The sequence below is a fragment of the Cryptomeria japonica genome, chromosome 11, assembly GCF_030272615.1.
Source record: "Cryptomeria japonica chromosome 11, Sugi_1.0, whole genome shotgun sequence".
Taxonomy (NCBI): Eukaryota; Viridiplantae; Streptophyta; class Pinopsida; order Cupressales; family Cupressaceae; genus Cryptomeria; species Cryptomeria japonica.
This window is the reverse complement of record NC_081415.1, coordinates 120,143,920-120,162,300: the sequence shown is the minus strand read 5'-3', so window position 1 is coordinate 120,162,300 and position 18,381 is coordinate 120,143,920. Positions and strand designations below refer to the sequence as shown.

The 18,381-nt window shown below is 34.7% G+C and overlaps 2 protein-coding genes across 3 annotated transcripts; both read left to right on the top strand.

The window, feature by feature from the left end:
• Positions 1 to 10,669: 10,669 nt before the first annotated feature.
• On the top strand, positions 10,670 to 16,536 carry LOC131065332 (disease resistance protein RPV1-like). Of its 2 annotated transcripts, XR_009359507.1 has the most exons (6): positions 10,670 to 11,489; positions 11,614 to 12,666; positions 13,016 to 13,081; positions 13,259 to 13,534; positions 13,638 to 15,855; positions 15,944 to 16,536. XR_009359507.1 is itself a non-coding variant. In XM_059214236.1 (5 exons), the coding sequence occupies exons 2-5, from the start codon at positions 12,562 to 12,564 to the stop codon at positions 14,679 to 14,681; spliced, it is 1,491 nt and encodes a 496-aa protein (XP_059070219.1). In that variant the 5' UTR covers positions 10,670 to 11,489; positions 11,614 to 12,561; the 3' UTR covers positions 14,682 to 16,536. The 2 variants fall into 2 exon arrangements, 1 of the variants encoding a protein (XP_059070219.1); XM_059214236.1 differs by having other exon boundaries at positions 13,638 to 16,536.
• LOC131860070 (disease resistance protein Roq1-like) lies at positions 10,894 to 12,208 on the top strand. Its single transcript, XM_059214425.1, has 2 exons — positions 10,894 to 11,366; positions 11,614 to 12,208. The coding sequence occupies exons 1-2, from the start codon at positions 10,894 to 10,896 to the stop codon at positions 12,206 to 12,208; spliced, it is 1,068 nt and encodes a 355-aa protein (XP_059070408.1).
• Positions 16,537 to 18,381: the final 1,845 nt, after the last annotated feature.

The following is an 18,381-nucleotide window of genomic DNA, read 5'->3' as shown; positions in this document are numbered from 1 at the left end:
TAATAGGTGGAATCTCTTCCCTTGCTCTTTTTGTTTTACTTCATTTTTTCAAAGCTAGATCCTATATAAGTTTTGTTCATAGTTATCTTAAATTGTTCAAATGATGGTTTCTACTCATTGTATGTTTCTTTATATTTTACGAGTTTCAATGCCATTTCAAAGATAAGAAAAATTGAAAGTTCTTTGTTACGCAACATAGACTAGATATCTTTTGAGTATTTAAAAATAATCTTTAATTCCCAAAGGGCTTTATGAATATTGTTAGTCATTCAAGCACTCAAGTGTTAGAGATTGAGGTAGGTCAATGACAATAGTCTATAAACTACTTGATTGTTCTTCAAAAGTATCATGTCACTATAATATAAAGACTGTTTTTAGATTTGTGGATATTAAATGTATAGAGGTAGATCTAGACCAAAGCTATAAATTTTTGGCATTATGGATGAATTGATTATATGTTGCATTGATGTCAACACTAGATGTTATGGTTGGTTACCGATAGACAGGTTTTGGTTACCGGTAGAAGATATAGTGTTACCGGCAGAAGAGACTATCTGTTGGACACTTCCAGCATGTTTGGATCAACGGAGTATGTTTGATTTTATGTGTTACATGCTTCTGGAGCATGTTTTGGTCAGTTGGTATTGACTTGGTAATCGAATGTTATTATACACTCTTATAAACCCATACCGGCATTGGTTTAAGGTTTAACCGATAGAGATTTCACTGAGAAATCTTGACAAGATGCATAAGTGGTGTTAATGGAACTTCTAGATGGATTTTAGGATGATGAAGATGTTCTTTGATCATGCCTCAACTGAGTGAAGACATTTCTTTGGCATGGTGGACCCAAATTAGGTCCAGTGCCTATCTAGGTTATGGACTGGTATCATGTTAACATGTTCTCTACACGTTATTGGAATGATTTATGGATTGGTTATTGTTGTTTTGGTCTTAAGCCAACATGGCATATCATTGTACAATGGATGTATGTAATGATCTTATTGTAATATCTTTTAGGTGGCTGACCTAATTGGTTTAGGCCTTAGGGTTGGTATAAAATGATGTAAGATCTCATTGTAGATCATTGGGAATGTATGTCATGGTCTTGGAATGCAATACCGTATGTGAACGAGATTTGGTCGATCATAGGTGATCGAATTGGGATTAAGGAAGATGTCAAAGGCCTCTGGTATTGAGCTTAACCAGGACTATAATCAAACATGGTAGACACTATCTTTGGCAGTTCATTATTCTGAATTGGTGTCCATTTATCTTAAGGTGGCTATAACCTCTCTATAGTCAGTGAGACTCTTTTGTAATGAGCATTACGCTCTAGGCAGTGTGCCTTCCTACATGTGCAGGCCCCTCATTGTATCACATACTTTCTGAAGAAGTATCATCTAATTGTGGGTAGGATTCCCACCGTGGTTTTTACCTTTCTGGGTTTTCCACATACAAATCATGGTGTTATGTGGTATGGTTGCATTGTGTTGATTATCTATTTTATTGTTAAGTTTTATTGCTTACTGGTATCTATTTCTGCTATTCCAGTTCTTAATGTTTATGTGATCCGGTCAAAGTTTATTAAGTGGATTAATTGATACAATCTATTAACAACTGATTTAGCCCTCCCCCCTCTCAGTTTTTCACCGGTTATCCTAACAATTGGTATTAGAGCTTTGGTCCTCTCTTGCGGAAGCTTAACCGCTTGAGGAAGATCTTATAGCAGCTAACACTTCAAATCCATCATTAACTATTTTCAGAAGAGAAATCCCTCAGCTTGATGGAACAAATTATGGGATATGGAAAATCCGAATGGAGACTCATATTAGATGTCTTGGCAAGGATATTTGGGAGATCATTGAGAAAGGATACACACCTTATGATCCGGCATCTAGTAATCCTGATCCTGCAGACCTGAACAAGAATATTGAAAATGATTGCAAAGCTAGAGAATCCCTCTTGTGTGCACTTACTGATCAACAAATCATGAGATTGACTGATAAATCATCGGAAAAGGTTATGTGGTATAAATTACAAACTCTGAATGAAGGTAATCCTATTCTCAAAATTGCTAAACTTGATGGTTACCGGGTAAGGTATGAAAACTTCAAGATGGAAGATAATGAAAGAATTGTTGTTTATGGAAAAAGTAAATGAGATTGTTATGGGAATTCAATATTGTGGAGGATCTCTGAGTGAAGATGGAATAGTTTACAAAGTCTTAAGAGCCCTTCTACTAGCTTACAAGATTAAGGCAACTACAATTAATGAACTGAGAACAATGGCAAACACTTTAGTTAGCAGAGACATTCTGATTGGGAAATTATCTCCTTTTGAGCTTGAAGAATTTGGATCTTCTGGAACTATAAACTCTGAACTTGCTTTTCATGCATCATCATCTACCAGAAAAAGTGATAATTGGAAAGCCCTATCTAAAAAAGAATTGGAAGATATGAGGAAAGAAGATGAAGAATTTGAGAAACTTGAAGCCTTATTTGCTAGAAGAGTACCTAAAGGATTGACAGGAAGTAAGTATGAAGAAAAAGCACCTTTTAAATGTTTTGCATGTAATAAGATTGGTCATTTTGCATCTAGATGTCCTGAAAGGAATGCAAGATTTGAAGAGAGAGTTAAGAAATCATTTGCACCTAATTAGAACAGATATAGATTCAAGAAAAGTAAACAATGCTACATAGCATATGAGGAAGGAGTAAGTGATGACTTTGAGGATGAACCGACAGAAGACTCTGCTAGTGGATCCGACAAAGGAATGGGTGTTCTATGCTTTAAAAGAAGATGAACCGGAACCGGCTATCATGAATGAAGAAAAGGCCCTAGCAACAAAAGTTGAAGATAAGGATGAATGGGTAATTAATAGTGGATGCTCACATCATATGACTGGAGTTAAAAGAAAATTTATGTCCCTGCAAGAATACAATGGTGGTCAAGTTAGATTTGGAGATGACAAAGCATGTATGATCAAAGGTAGAGTTATTATTTCTCTAGATGGCAAACATAATACTGATAATGTCTATTATGTAGAAGGTTTAAAGCATAATCTTTTGAGTGTTCATCAATTGGTGGACAAGGGTTTCCAATCAGTTTAAAGATAGAAAATGCAAAATCATTAAAAAAATTGGTTTGGAGATTGCAACCGATACTCAAACTGGAGGTAGTATCTTTCACTTGAACATTGGTAATAAAACATGTTTGGTTGCTCATATTGATGAGACTTGGCTATGGCATAAGAGGTTGTGTCATGTTAATTTTGATTGTATTGTTAATATTAGTTCAACTAAGGCAGTTAGAGATATACCTAAGATTATGAAGCCTCATAATCGGGTATGTAAGGAATGTCAATTGGGAAAGCAAGTTAGAACTTCTTTTAAGAGAATACATGATAAATCTAATGATGTACTTGATTTGATTCACACTGACTTATGTGGTCGAGCAAGGACTAGAAGCTTTCAAGGTGATAGGTATTTCATGCTGATTATTGATGACTATTCTAGAATGATGTGGGTGACTTTTCTAAGGGAGAAGTCTGAAGCCTTTGAGAAATTGAAGATCTTTAAAGAAAAGGTTGAAAATGAAACTAGATTAAAAATCAAATGTCTAAGATCAGATCGAGGCAGTGAGTTCAGTTCTCATGAATTTCACAGTTATTGTGAGACAAATGGAATTAGGAGACAGTTATCTGCACCTTAGACTCCTTAGTAGAATGGAGTAGTGGAAAGAAAGAACATAACCATTTTGGATGAAACAAGATCTATGATGATGGAAGCCAAATTGCTTCACATCTACTGGAGAGAAGCAGCAAGTACAATAGTCTATGCATTCAACAGAGTTCACATCAAAGGTGAAACCGGTAAGACCCCTTATGAATTATGGTTTGGACATACACCTACTGCTAAATATTTTAAAAATTTTGGAAGTAAATGCTATATCAAAAGAGATGATTCAATTGGGAAGTTTGATCCTAGATGTGATGAAGGGATATTTCTTGGTTATTCAATTCAAAGAAAAGGATATAGATGTTATAACAAAAAATTGTAGAAAATTTTGGAAAGCACTAATGTGAAAGTGGATGAGCAGTAAAAAATTCAATCTATATCATATGACAGGGAACTAGTAGTGGAAATGATCATAACTGAACCAACAATGTCTCAACTGGTACATGAAACTGAGATAGTTACACCGGTACAATCAAAAAATTCAACTATGACTGATGATCAGAGCAATGAACCTAAAGTTCAAAAGACACCAAGGTATGTAAGATTAAATCATTCTAGAGATCAAATCATTAGAGATAGGAACAAGGGAGTTATGACAAGAAGACTAGCAAATGAAGAGGTATGTCTTATTTCTCAAATTGAACTGACATCTATTATTGAAGCCTGTAAAGATAAACATTGGTTAAAAGGTATGGAAGATGAATTAGATCAGATAGAGAAGAATGAGACTTCGACCTTAGTTCCCCAACCTAAAAATAAGAATGTTATTGGAACTAAATGGGGTTTTAGGAATAAACTGAATGAGCATAGTCAAGTTGTAAGAAACAAGGCTAGATTGGTTTGTAAAGGATATTCTCAAATGGAAGGAACCAATTATGGTGAGACATTTGCACCTATAGCTAGAATTGAAGCTGTTAGACTACTTCTTGCCTATGCAGCTTATAAGAACTATAAGGTTTATCAAATGGATGTTAAATGTGCATTTTTGAATGGTGAACTTGAAGAAGAGGTATACATTGAGCAACCTGATGGATTTTCATTGACTGACAATAAATATATGGTTTGCAAATTGAAGAAAGCATTATATGGATTGGAACAAGCTCCTAGAGCTTGGTATGCAAGGTTGGATAAATATCTTTTGAAGCTTGGTTTTACTAAAGGCAGTGCTGATAGTAATTTATATTATAATATCGCTAATGATGATATTCTGATTATTGAAGTATTTGTTGATGATATCATTTTTGGAGGAGAAGATAAATTGTGCATGGAATTCTCTAATAATATGAAGAATGAATTTGAAATGTCCATGATTGGTGAAATGAGATTTTTCTTAGGTTTGCAGATTACTCAAACTCACAAAGGCATTTTTATCTGTCAAACTAAGTATCTGAGGGAATTGTTGAAGAAGTTTGATAGTGAGAAATTATCTATCAAGGATACTTCACGGGTAAATCCAACAAGGTATAAGTCTATAATTGGTAGTTTGTTATATCTAACTCAGACTAGACTAGATATTATGAATGCAGTAAGTATTGTTTCAAGATATCAAAGTAATCCTAAAGAAAAACATGAATGTGCAGTGAAGAGGATATTCTGGTTTTTGCAAGGAACAATAGAATATGTCTTATGGTATTCTAGAGATGATGATTTCACTTTATGTGCATATACTGATTCAAATTGGACAAGAGATACTGATGACAGGAAGAGCACTTTTGGTGGAGCTTTTTTTCTTGGAAAGAAACTAATTTTATGGATTAGCAAAAAAACAATCATGCATTTCTTTATCTACTACAAAAAGCTAAGTATGTTCTAGCAACAACTAATCACACTCAATTCTTGTGGATGAATAAAATGTTAAAGGATATCAAGGTAAATTGTAGTGAACCAGTAGTTATCTACTGTGATAACTCTGTAGCTATTGACATGTCTAAGAATCTGATATTTCACTCTAAGACTAAGCATATATAAATAAAGTATAACTTTCTGAAGGACAAGGTAGAAGGAAATGGAGTCAAATTGGTTTATGTGAACACTAAAGAACAGATTGCAGATATATTCACTAAACCGCTATATAAGGAATCATTTGAGTATTTGAGAGATAGGTTATGGGTTTTTGTCCCTCCGACATAAACTTGATTGATGCAATTTGTCATCAATCTGACACACATTATCAAAGATATTATTCATTCTGACACTGATGAGTGGTGCTACTACTCAGGGGGAGTAGTCAACTTTGAGATTCAAAGGTTTATATTCTTGCTTTGATATTTTTGTCAGATTTATGGCATTGATGTCAAACGGGGAGAGAGAGTGATGTGAAAAATAAATTCAGAACTTTACAGAGATATTATTCACAGGGGGAGAGTTATTGATATTTAGGAGATTGTTGGTCGTCTTCCACAGGGCGAGACTTGTTTGGTATTTCTTGGTACTTAGATATTTTTCATGTCTGGTGTTGCCATCAATGCCAAAGGGGGAGATTGTTGGCATTATGGATGGTTTATTATGTGTTGCATTGATGTCAACACTAGCTATTATGGTTGGTTATCGACAAATGGGTTTTGGTTACCAATAGAAGATCTAGTGTTACCGGCAGAAGAGACTATCTGTTGGACACTTCTGACATGTTTGGATCAATAAAGTATGTTTCATTTTATGTGTTACATTATTTTGGAGCATGTTTTGGTCAATTGGTATTGACTTGGTAATCGGATGCTATCATACACTCTTATAAACTCATACCGACAGTAGTTTAAGGTTTAACCGGTAGAGCTTTCACTGAGAAATCTTGATAGGATGCATAAGCGGTGTTGGTGCAGCTTCTAGATGGATTTTAGGATGATGAAGATGTTCTTTGATCGTGCCTCAACTGAGTGAAGACATTGCTTTGGCATGGTGGACCCAGATTAGGTCCAAAGCCTATCTAGGTTATGGACCGATATCATGTTAACGTGTTCTCTACAGGTTACCGAGATGATTTATGGATTGATTATTGTTGTTTTGGTCTCAATTCGACGTGGCATATCATTGTAAAATGGATGTATGTAATGATCTTATTGTAATATCTTTTAGGTGGCCGACCTAATTGGTTTAGGGCTTAGGGTTGGTATAAAATGATGTAATATCTCATTGTAGATCATGGGGAATGTGTGTCGTGGTCTTGGAATGCAATATCATATGTGAAGGAGATTTGGTCAATCATAGGTGATCGAATTGGGATTAAGGAAGAGGTCAAAGGCCTCTGGTATTGAGCTTAGCCGAGACTGTAATCAGGCATGGTAGATGCTATCTCTGGTAGTTCATTATTCTGGATTGGTGACCATTTATCTTAAGGTGGTTATAACCTCTTTGTAGTCAGTGAGACTCGTTTGTAATGAGCAGTATGCTCAAGGCAATGTGCCTTCCTGCATGTGTAGGCCCCTCATTGTATCACATACTTTCTGAAGAAGTATCATCTGACTGTGGGTAGGCTTCCCACCATGATTTTTCCCTTTTCGGGTTTTCCACATACAAATCATGGTGTTATGTGGTATGGTTATATTGTTTTGATTATCTTTTTTATTAGTAAGTTTCATTGCTTACCGGTATTTGTTTCTACTATTCTGGTACTTAATGTTTATGTGATTCGGTCAAAGGTTATTAAGTGGATTAATTGATATAATTTGTTAACAACTGATTCACCGACCCCCCCCCCCCCCCACCTCCCTCCCTCTTAGTTGTTGATTGGTTATCCTAACATAAACAACAAAATTTAATTTATAAAGATTACTTTGGACCATCCAAAAGTACAAAAAAATGGCAATTATTTTTGACATCTATCACTAACGCTTTTTCATCATTAAAATTAAATGAAATGTAACTTCCAATTTTTTATTTTTTTTGTTAAATTTGTAGCATGAATCAACTCAAATTCTATTAATTAAATTAATTACTACTTCAAAATATATAATGAATTCAATCAAATTAATTTAAATATAATAATTTATTATTATTATCTAAACTTATTATAATTGTCTCTATAGACTATGATATACACCATTGTTCTTGATGCCCCACTCTCCACTCTACTCTTTAGACAACTCTACTTTATTATGCAACCCCACTGACCCATTAATGATGCCATGACTCTCTTATCTTCTTCATTATTGATCTCACTATGATGTCTTCCACATGCTTCCCAGTAAAGTGCTCTTCTCACATCATTCCCGCCTTTTCTTTTATAAATATCAATTGTTAACCATTGTCAACTCCTACCTTCCTTCCATATCACATGATTCCAGGTCTCTTCCATGGAGTTTTAGAATCAAATCATGAACTACTTCCCTTCTTATAACTATGATTTATAGATCTTGATATCTTTCCTTTCAAGTTGAACTATCTTTCCCTCAAAATACCCTTCATGCCTTGACTATAATATATAATCACTTGGAACACAAAGAAACATCTATAAGACAAACTTCAACTAGAATCATGATTCAATATATAGTTAATCCTACTATGTAATATAATGTTTGATACAAATCTAGGATTATATCTACATCTCATGAATTACCTCTTCTTTGCATTATACATCTATTGAAATTTGTAATCTTTGAATAAAAATTAAGATTTAGCGAGCAAGGGATTAGTCCAAACATCGTTTCTAGTACATTTTTCTTTGATTTCATTAAATTAATTGATTCTATTAAATTATTACATATCATGTTTGAACATATTATCCTTTTAGGTTGTTGAAATTGAATATGTCATTGGTGGTGTGCCTTCTACACTTTAATATAACTTAAGTAATAGATTGAAAAGAAAAAGAATGTTTATAGAGGTCAAATAAAATGAAAGAAGGATTACAAGAAATGTTTAGATAAGACAAGAATGAAGGGAAAATTCTAGATTTGAAGCATGAGCATATAGTGTAGATTCTCAACAATGGAAGAAGGAAACTAGGCTCCTATGAATTCAAATAATGGATAAAAGCAAAAATGAACTAGGAGATGATCAAGCAGAGGATAAATACACAAGATTCATGATAAAACATTGATGATAATTCACCGAAGGTTTTGATCACTAATACTCAACTCCTTCACTTTCAATTGTACCTTTTGTAAATCCATGTGTATGGAGAGAAGATACATATACCATGTTTCTATTCTTTCGTTGATGAGGAGTATAATTTATTTTAGATGAAATAATACCAATTTTTATAAGAATGATAACTGATGTTTTTAGGAAAATGACCATTAGAACCTTAATCAAATTAGGGCAAAAAGGAGAGGGAGATGAATCCTTTTACAAAATATAATAGGGGTTCTACCTGTTGAGTGCTAGTGTGCAAAAATGATTTAGGGTGCTCATAATATCTTTTGATTTTGAAACTATCTTATGGATTTTGGCTATGATTTTCTAAGGTTAGGGCTCTTATAGGGCCCTTTTGTGATCATTAAGGATGGTATTAAACATACAAAGTGTAACAACATTAGAAAGATTAGAAACAAATAAATTGGAGTTGTAGAGGAGGAAATTTCTTATCTTACAACAATCATGATAGTTATGGCCACTTCTTGATACTAGATAGAGCTTCATTACAATAATAAGACATTTTTTTTACTCATATGCCACATATAAACTTAAATCTAGATTGTATTAAAATGAATCGTCCTTTTAGCATATCATTTTTTATTTAGAGGGACTAATTTTCCATGTATTCAATTAAGTCCTTTACACATGTCTATCTACTTGTAGAATTTTTTACATTTTTATATATCAAAGTAAAGTACTCTCGTCGAGCCATCAAGAAAGTTAGATTTTCACTCTACATAGTTAGTGGCTTGTGTTACTTTCTATAATAGGTTGAATCCCTCACCTTGTTTAATTTCTTTTTATTTGTTTTTTTGGGAGACAATTCTTACTCGGGTAAATTTTTGTTCAAAATTATCTCAAATTGTGTGATGGATGCTACTCATTGTATGTTTCTTTATATTTTATGATTTTCATTAGAATGTCAAAGATAAGAAAAATTAAAAGTTTGATTCATTATTTTACATGGAGTAAATATTCTTTCAGCATTTGAAACCAATTTTTAATTCCCAAAGGTGTTTATAAATATTGTTAGTCATCTCAAGCACAAATATTAGAGATTGAGGCAAGGGAATGATCATAGTCTATGAAGCACTTGATTGCTCTTGCAAAATATAAGGTTACTTTAACACAAAGATTACTTTTGAATTCATGGATACTAATGGCATCAAGGTAGATCTAGACTAGAGCTATAAATAATGAATTCTTCAAATAAAAAATCCTAATTTTGATAATTTAATAATACAAAAAAATGACAATTTTTTTTTGACGTTTGTATCAACACTTTTATATCATTAAAATTTAATAAAATATAATTTTTAATTTATTTTTTTGTAACTACTTATATATGTATCATCAGTCAACTATAATTGTATTATTTAAATTACTTATTGTTTCAATATTTATAATTATTAGCTAACTTAAATAAAGTTAATTAAAATATAATGAAATACTTACAATATTATATTATAATATTACATTCAATATATAAGAATAAAATAAATAAGAAATACAAATTTAAAATAAATATCTTATTTTTTTAATGTTATGTACGATATACACTCTCCACTCTATTATTTACACCGGTTTAATTTATTATTATGATCTGAACTTATTATAATTGTCTATCGATTGTGGTATACACCATTATTCTTGATGGTCCCAGTCTACTCTGTGGACAGCGTTGCTTTATTGATTAGCCCCACTGTCCCACTAAAACTGGTCCTCCTTTGTCTTCCACATGCTTCTCACTACCAGCTGCTCCACTTCTTATCATCGCCGACTCCACTTTTCCTTTGTAAATGTCACTTCTTATCATCGCCGACTCCACTTTTCCTTGTACCAAAAGGTAAAGCCCTGGTTCACATGCTTTCCTTCACAATTCCACGATTCTTCCACAAATGATCCTCCGTATTCCACACAGTTCCCTTGATGAAATGGGCGTTTCAGACGCAAATCACATACTACTTATCTTCTTATTTTCCTCCCCTGCTTCGACCTCTTCTCTTAATCATACTTAGCTCTTGCCCTCGCTCAATAACCGAGCCTTCTTGCTCCTCTGTGTTCAATTAAATCTATTCCCATGGCGTCTAGTTCTACCTCTTCTGGTCAAACAGAGAGGGAGCCTGCAAACAGTTATAACACTGGCCGTATCCCAGAGAATGAGATTATGGGTGCTTTTAATGAAATTGCACCATCTCCATCTACATCCTCAACACTCATCCGAAAGCCGTCTTACGATGTATTCATCAATCATCGTGGACCAGATGTCAAAAAAACCTTGGCCACCAGGATCTATAATGTCCTTGGCAACATGGGGGTAACAGCATTTTTAGATTCAAAGGAATTGGATTATGGCGATTTCTTGCCAGCAACATTAGAAGCAGTAATCCGCGGTGCTGCACTTCATCTAGCAATTTTTTCAAAGAACTATGCAGAATCACCTTGGTGTCTGGCAGAGCTCTCGTATATGCTTAAAAGTGGCGCCAAGATAGTTCCCATCTTCTACTATGTAGATCCTACTGCTCTCAGATATATAGCTGAAAAGAAAGGAATGTATGTTAGTGCCTTTCACAAGCATAAAAAGAAACGTAGATAAAGCCGAGAAAAGCTTCAGGAGTGGAAAGATGCACTCTACAAAGTTTCATTTTACAGTGGTGAAATTGTCAAAAACAAAGCGTAAGTGCCACACATTCAGCCGACCTATCTTAACAAATATTTATTCTTTGTGTTATCTATGTAATTTAACTTTTGCGTAAACGTCTGTTAGTAGTTTGATTTTTCAATGTTTTTACTTGTTCAGTGATGAGAGGAGGCTGTTGAAGAATATTGTGAATATTGTACTGAAAGAAAAAAGCAATGTGCCATTAGTAGTTGCAAAACATCCGGTAGGTCTCCATGAAACAGTACAAGACTTTGAGAATAAATTTGCTGAGTGTGATCAGGATGTACAGATTGTGGGTATTTGGGGGATGGGTGGTTCGTGTAAGACCACACTTGCCAAAGAATTGTACAATAAAAAACGATCATCCATGGAGAGATCCAGCTTTATTTTTGACATTAGAGAAGCCAAAGAGGTGTTACCAAAAAAACAGATTGAACTCCTCAAAGACCTTGGTGAGAATGAAACATTTGACAATGTAGAGCAAGGTAAGGCAATTCTAACAAGGCATTTGAAATCTTTCAGGGTGCTCATTGTTATGGATGATGTGGATCATGCTGACCAATTGGATGCTCTCTTACCTGCAAAAGACAGCCTTCCAAGTGGTAGTATCATCATTGTTACAACACGGGAGTGTGAAGTTCTTACATCTTGGCACATATCCTCGGTATATAAAATGCTACACAATTGTTTTGTTGGCATGCTTTTCTACAAGCTTTGCCCCTTATGGATTTGAGGAAATTTTAGGAAATTGTTGAAAAGTTTGTAGAGGCTTGCAATGGATTGCCCGTCTCTCAAGGTATTTGGAGGGCAATTATATGGAAAGTGCCAAAAAAAATATTGGGAGTCTTTGTTTCATAAGGTTTCTAGATTATTGCCTAATGATTCAAAAAGAAACTCAGATTAAGCTATGATGGTCTTGACCATGAAGAGAAAGAGGTATTCCTTGATATTGCATGTTTTTTTATTGGTAAAGAGTACAATTTGGCTATTGAAGTCTGGGATGGATCGGGTTGGAGTGGTTTGCACATCTGGGAAAGGCTTTTCAATAAGGGTTTGGTTGAGCTTCACAGTGATAATTACATTAGAATGCATGACCACTTAAGAGATCTTGGATGGGAAATAGAAAAGAAGCATTGGCCCTACCGGCTTTGGTTGCCCCAACAGATTATTAATTTTGACAAACAAACAAAGGTGAGGTTAATACTTTCTTCTATTGGCTGAACAAACAATAGAAAGGAAAACATATTCTATACTCGAATGTTTGTATATAAGAAGATTATTGTTCTTACATTTTAAACTATTATCAAAGCTAACACAAAACTAACACAATCTAATCAAGAAAACTCAGCTTTGATAATATTATAGATTGTGAAAATCTGATATCTTTGTCAAACAATTGTTTAAAAAGACAACTCGCTAGTCCTTTATGCAATCAAATTGACTTAACAACTTTCCTCTTTATTATATATGTATTTAAACAGACATTGAATTTTTATTTTATTTTAATAATATTCTAATCTATTTTTTTTTTCCTTATCAGAAAAAAAGTGGAATTCGAGGAATTAAGGCTGCCTCAACTGGAATAAAAGAGCAGTTGTTTTACAGAGTAATGTTTGTCTTTGTGTTGTGTTTCTCGACCTACTTTCAGTAGTTTTAATTTTTTGTATAATTTTTTCTAAATATTTCATATTTTTGTATTGAGCGCTCAAAGCCCTTACTTTTAATGTAGGAAAGAGGTCGATTAATTAGTGAGTTTGTTGAGTTTTGTGGCTTCTGCTTGCAGGAGGAACACACACCTGATATAAGCAGAGTTTTTTGGTTGCTCACACCCTATTTAGTACGAGTAAACCTTTTGGAGATTGAAGGAGATTATTTTAGTCAAATAATCCATGAAATATCAAGAAAGCTGGTGTGGCTTCACTGGTCCCATATTGGGCAGAGAAATCTTCTGGCGCAACTTTCATTGGAATCTTTGCGGGTTTTACATCTCGATGAAATATATAAAAACTTCCCTGTATGGAAACATCACTTAGAAGAGTTGTGGGAGGCTGAGAGTGACGTAAGTACTCTCCCATTTCTGCTCTATTAAATCTATATTTCAATTTTATTAAATAATTGTAGTATGTATGTGTTACATTTTTCTGGTTGGAAATTTGCTACAGGCCCCCCTACAGTTAAGAGAGTTGGTTATATCTAGTTGCTACAACTTCCAAAGATTTCCAAATTCAACAGGGTGCCTCATTGAGTTGAAAAAGATAGCAATCACAGGTAGCAGCAATGTTAGGAGTCTGCCAGAAGAAATTTGCCATCTGCAATTGCTGGAGCATCTCACATTATCGCGTTGTGCAATGCTATCATCACTACCGAATAGTTTTGGCGATTTAGCAAATCTGCAATATCTGGATTTGCCTTGGTGCCAAAACTTGAAGGGGTTACCAGACTCTTTTAAGAACTTGATGCTATTGGAATATCTCAATTTAAGAGGATGTGGAGAGCTCATACTTAGGTCAGATGATTTTCAAAATATTACAAAGTTGGAGTGTCTGGATCTTTCTAAATGCAATCAATTGGAAGAGTTGCCTCGTCACATCACAAATCAGGTATTTTTGAGAGAGTTCTATTTAGATGGTTTGCAGAGGCTAAGAGAGATTAAAATCGGTCAACTAAGCAAGCTACAAAAGATGGTAATACAGAGTGAGTTGTTGACAAGTTTACCAAACTCTCTTGGATATTCGGTCTCCTTGAAAAACCTTTCACTTTGGGGTTGTTACAATCTGAAATCTTTGCCGACCTCTTTTAAAAAATTTTCCTCCTTGACTAGTCTTTCAATTAGTAGTTGTCGCAGCTTGAAATCTTTTATACCCTCTCTTGAAAATTTGTCCTCCTTGACTAGGCTTTCAATTAGCTTATGTAACAACCTGGAATCTTTGCCAAACTCCTTTGCAAATTTGTTCTCTTTAGCTCATCTTTCGATTCAATGTTGTTACAGCCTGAAATCTTTGCCGGCCTCTCTAGAAAATGTGTCCTCCTTGACTTATCTTTCAATTGATAGTTGTCGCAAGGTGAAATGTTTACCGTTCTCTGTCGGGTGCCATAATCTCTTAGAGGATTTGTTTATATTCAACTGCCCAATCAGCCAAGTAGAGTTTGAGGTGGCCTTCATCTTGTTAGGATTCCCAGAGATATTGAGAAGGGGAGGGGGGTGAATTAGTATCTGACCGGTAAACCAATTTTCTTAACTTATAACATGAAAAGCATATTAAAACTATGTACCAGTAAACCAGAAATAATGCAGCAAATAAGAACAACAACCACAACATGAAAAGCACATCATAACACAGTATTTTTAACGAAGAAACCCGGTGTGGGAAAAACCTCGGTGGGATTTGTGACCCACAATATTTGCTTACTGGCCAATAAGAGAATATTACTGTTTACAATAGGGGCCTGCACATGCAGGAAGGCCAAGTGCCTAGAGCTCACTGGTCAGTTACAAAAGAAGTCACATTGACTTACAAAAATGGATTATACAAATCCAATGTCTTGTACTGCTTCAAATTAGCATCTGCTATGCCAGATTCAGTACCGGTTTAAGCTCTGCTACATACATAAACCCTTATCCAATAATTTGCATATTAGGTCTGCTATTATCTTTCCATACTTCGCCTATTTCACACACTAAATGATCTACAATGATTTCATACTTATATGAGTCATATTACAATCCGCCAAGTCAGCTTACAAAAGATTTTACAATTAATTACAAAATATAAATACACAAAATTCCTGTTGGCCAGGATGTCCTATTACGGTGCCAATGTTTTGTATGCCGGTGTAGAGTCTGTCAATGCCGGTGCTTGTATCTATCTACCGGTATCACATGATTGTAAGGTTTCCATCAATGACAATACCTTCAATCACCTACAATTTCTCATTGGAGTGTGTATTTGCCAACACATCTTCTAAGTTAAGAAACCTCAAGACGATAACTCTACGTAAAACCAAAGTGTGCGGGAATTGAATTCCTGAAGACCATTATCCCCGCCTTCAGAGTCTAGATCCTTCTTATAATGCTCGTTTAACAGAGATTGAATGATTGCCAGTAAAGCTTAAACGTTTGCATATGCGTTGCTGTCTAAAGTTGGAGAAGCTTCCAAGGTTTGCACGTTTAACTTCTCTAGAGAATTTGAAGTTGGAGAGTGTGAGCAAATTGGGAAAATTGAAGGTATAGAAGGTTGCACAAGAATGGAAAAATTGGCACTAAGTACCTGTTGGGATGTGTCGAGCATAGAAAGTTTGAAGCGAATGGGAAAACTGAAGGAGTTGAAACTCGGAGCAAACAAGGGATCAGTTTTTGGAAGTTGCTTTGGAACATTACAGGTAGATATAATAGTTTTAAAGTATAAAATATTTTATTTATCTTCTATGTAATCATGGGTTGACTGAATGTTGTGCAAGGAATTTGCAGAATTGGCCAAATGCAATGATAATATGTGCAGGGACAGTCCCTGATGTGTCCTCACTTGTAGATTCCTTCAAACTTGGGTTGTCTCCAAATCTCTCAGTTGGCGACTCCTCCTCTAAGAAGGATATTTCCTCCAAACCGGAACTGCATTCCCCCAATAGCATTGCCATTATGCTCTGTTTCATTGTAAATGGTCCTTCTTGTTTAAAATTCTCTGGTGGTATATCTTCTTGTGCCTTCCGTATTGGAGAGGGGAGATGGGCATTGATCGCTGTCTTCACACAACATTCAAAATGGCTCGATGCAGAGGGTCGCTTCAGCTTATCTTTCCCTTATTCGGAACGAAATGTAAAAGTGGAAGTGGAGATAGGTTTTGTTGTGAGAGGAGAAAAGAAAATGGTAGTGGAGGCATCATTAAGACTTATGCATTTATATTAGAAGGTTAGAGGTGTTTGACAATAAATATTTTATTGTAGATGGTGTATAATGAATTAGTTTTTTCATATTAAATCTTTGTTATTTGTTTGGTCATATATTTGTATTAAAAAATAGCTAAGGGAGAGGACTGTGTAGTTAAGCACATTCTAATGACTATGATAGCACTTGTTGATTTAATGTTCAATATTTTTGGCAATATTGCACCAATAGTTGTGACTTTAAAGTTGTTATTGCTAATAATGACTACTTATAATTGAATGAAATGTATCCCTTAGCTCAGAAAAGCAACAAAACATCTGATGGAACATCAGCACATCAATAAAAAATGACATAGTGCACAATTATTGGTCTCACTTTTTTGTGGGGTTTTTTTGGACACTTTCGCAAAAAGCATTCTGGTGTGGCATCATATTTGATGATGTGTTGATGAAACCTTAGTTAATTATAATTTTAAGTTTATTACCTAGTTTGAGTTCCAACCTTAAAATTAGGGTTTCACCAATTAAGATAGTAAAACCGCTAATTTCACAAGATCATCCTCACATTTAAAAGTGGAAGGTAAACCCAATAGATCTAGCTACAATTCAATTAGAGAAGAGAGTTGAGATGTTGGTTGGATTAACTATTTTATGTTTCACCTTTTATAGAGTTGAAATTTTATTTGAATTGTAATGTTAAATCTAGGCCTGAAAATGAGGAATTGGACAAAACTAGTAATGATGGAATTTTTTCATATAAAGTTGTAGACAGAGATCTAAGAAGTGAAAATAGATTATAACCTATAGCTGAAAATTTGGGTCGAATTGTCGAGACTAGGAGGGTGGGAGTGACCTTGATAGGGAGGATGCTAGAGAAGTGCTCAATAAGGATAATTAAGTCTCATGGTTCAACAAGTTTACAAGAGTCTTGTTTGTAACTTTCATGTATGTTTCTAAAATCATCTTGAGGTTTTAGTGCTAAGTATCTCATGCATAGCTTCTCCAACATCCATCCTTTAATGAAGGCTTATACCCTTACTCAACTCACTCCTCCTTGATTGTATACTCTTTTATCTTCAATACTCTGCTTCCTAGGCATTCATACCTACTGCACCAAGACTAGGCAAACCCCTCCAAAGGCTCTATGAAGAAAGGCAAAATTTTTATCTTTGACCATGTGTAATTTTGGGGTACTTAAGCATTTTTGGTCTTCTTACTCAATCCCTTTGCTAGATTACAAACTCCAAATGTCTCTGTCATACTGTCAAGAAGGTGGAGGGGTTTCCTTCAATGTCCCTATATATTTATCCATAGTTTCTTCAAGTTCTACCAAACCCAAACCAATTGGGTTCTTGAAAAGTGTATTTTTGCAGTCAAAAGGCTTGTAGCTCGTGGAGGGCTAATTGGCACTTTTTTGTTCACCCAACCCAACGATGGGAAATTCCTCCAACTAACTTATCTTGGATGATGTTTTAGAGGTATAAGATAAAATATTTTCATGGTTTAGGCCACTGTCAATGTAAAATGAGGACTGTCCACCATTTATGGCACTTTTGTAGGGTTTCAAGAGGGTTTTGAGCTTGCAATGTTTGATTTCACAACTCCTTCACAAACCAAGGCCTAAAACTGACCATTGGGCTCTGCCAAACCTTTAAGATCACTTTTCAAACACTTTCCACTTGTCATTTTGCCAAACACTTGGCACACCAGCTATAGAAGATGACAAAAACAGTCATTTTCACTATTTTGTTGACTTTTCACTATTATTTCTGCACAATAGAGGGTTAGAACTTTTTAAATGCTTGCACCATAGCATATATAAACCTTTTAACAACAAGTTAACTCTTGATTGAACAAGTATGGTGAAGTCTTCATGCATAGAAGGTTTCAAAGATAATCTTGGTGCCAAAAACCATTATATTTCCCAAAACAGGGAGTTCGTTGCCCTTCACAAAACAGTGACACTTTACAATGCCAAAAAGATGTGTTTTGGAGATCCAATCCTTCAAAAATATTCTAGGATAG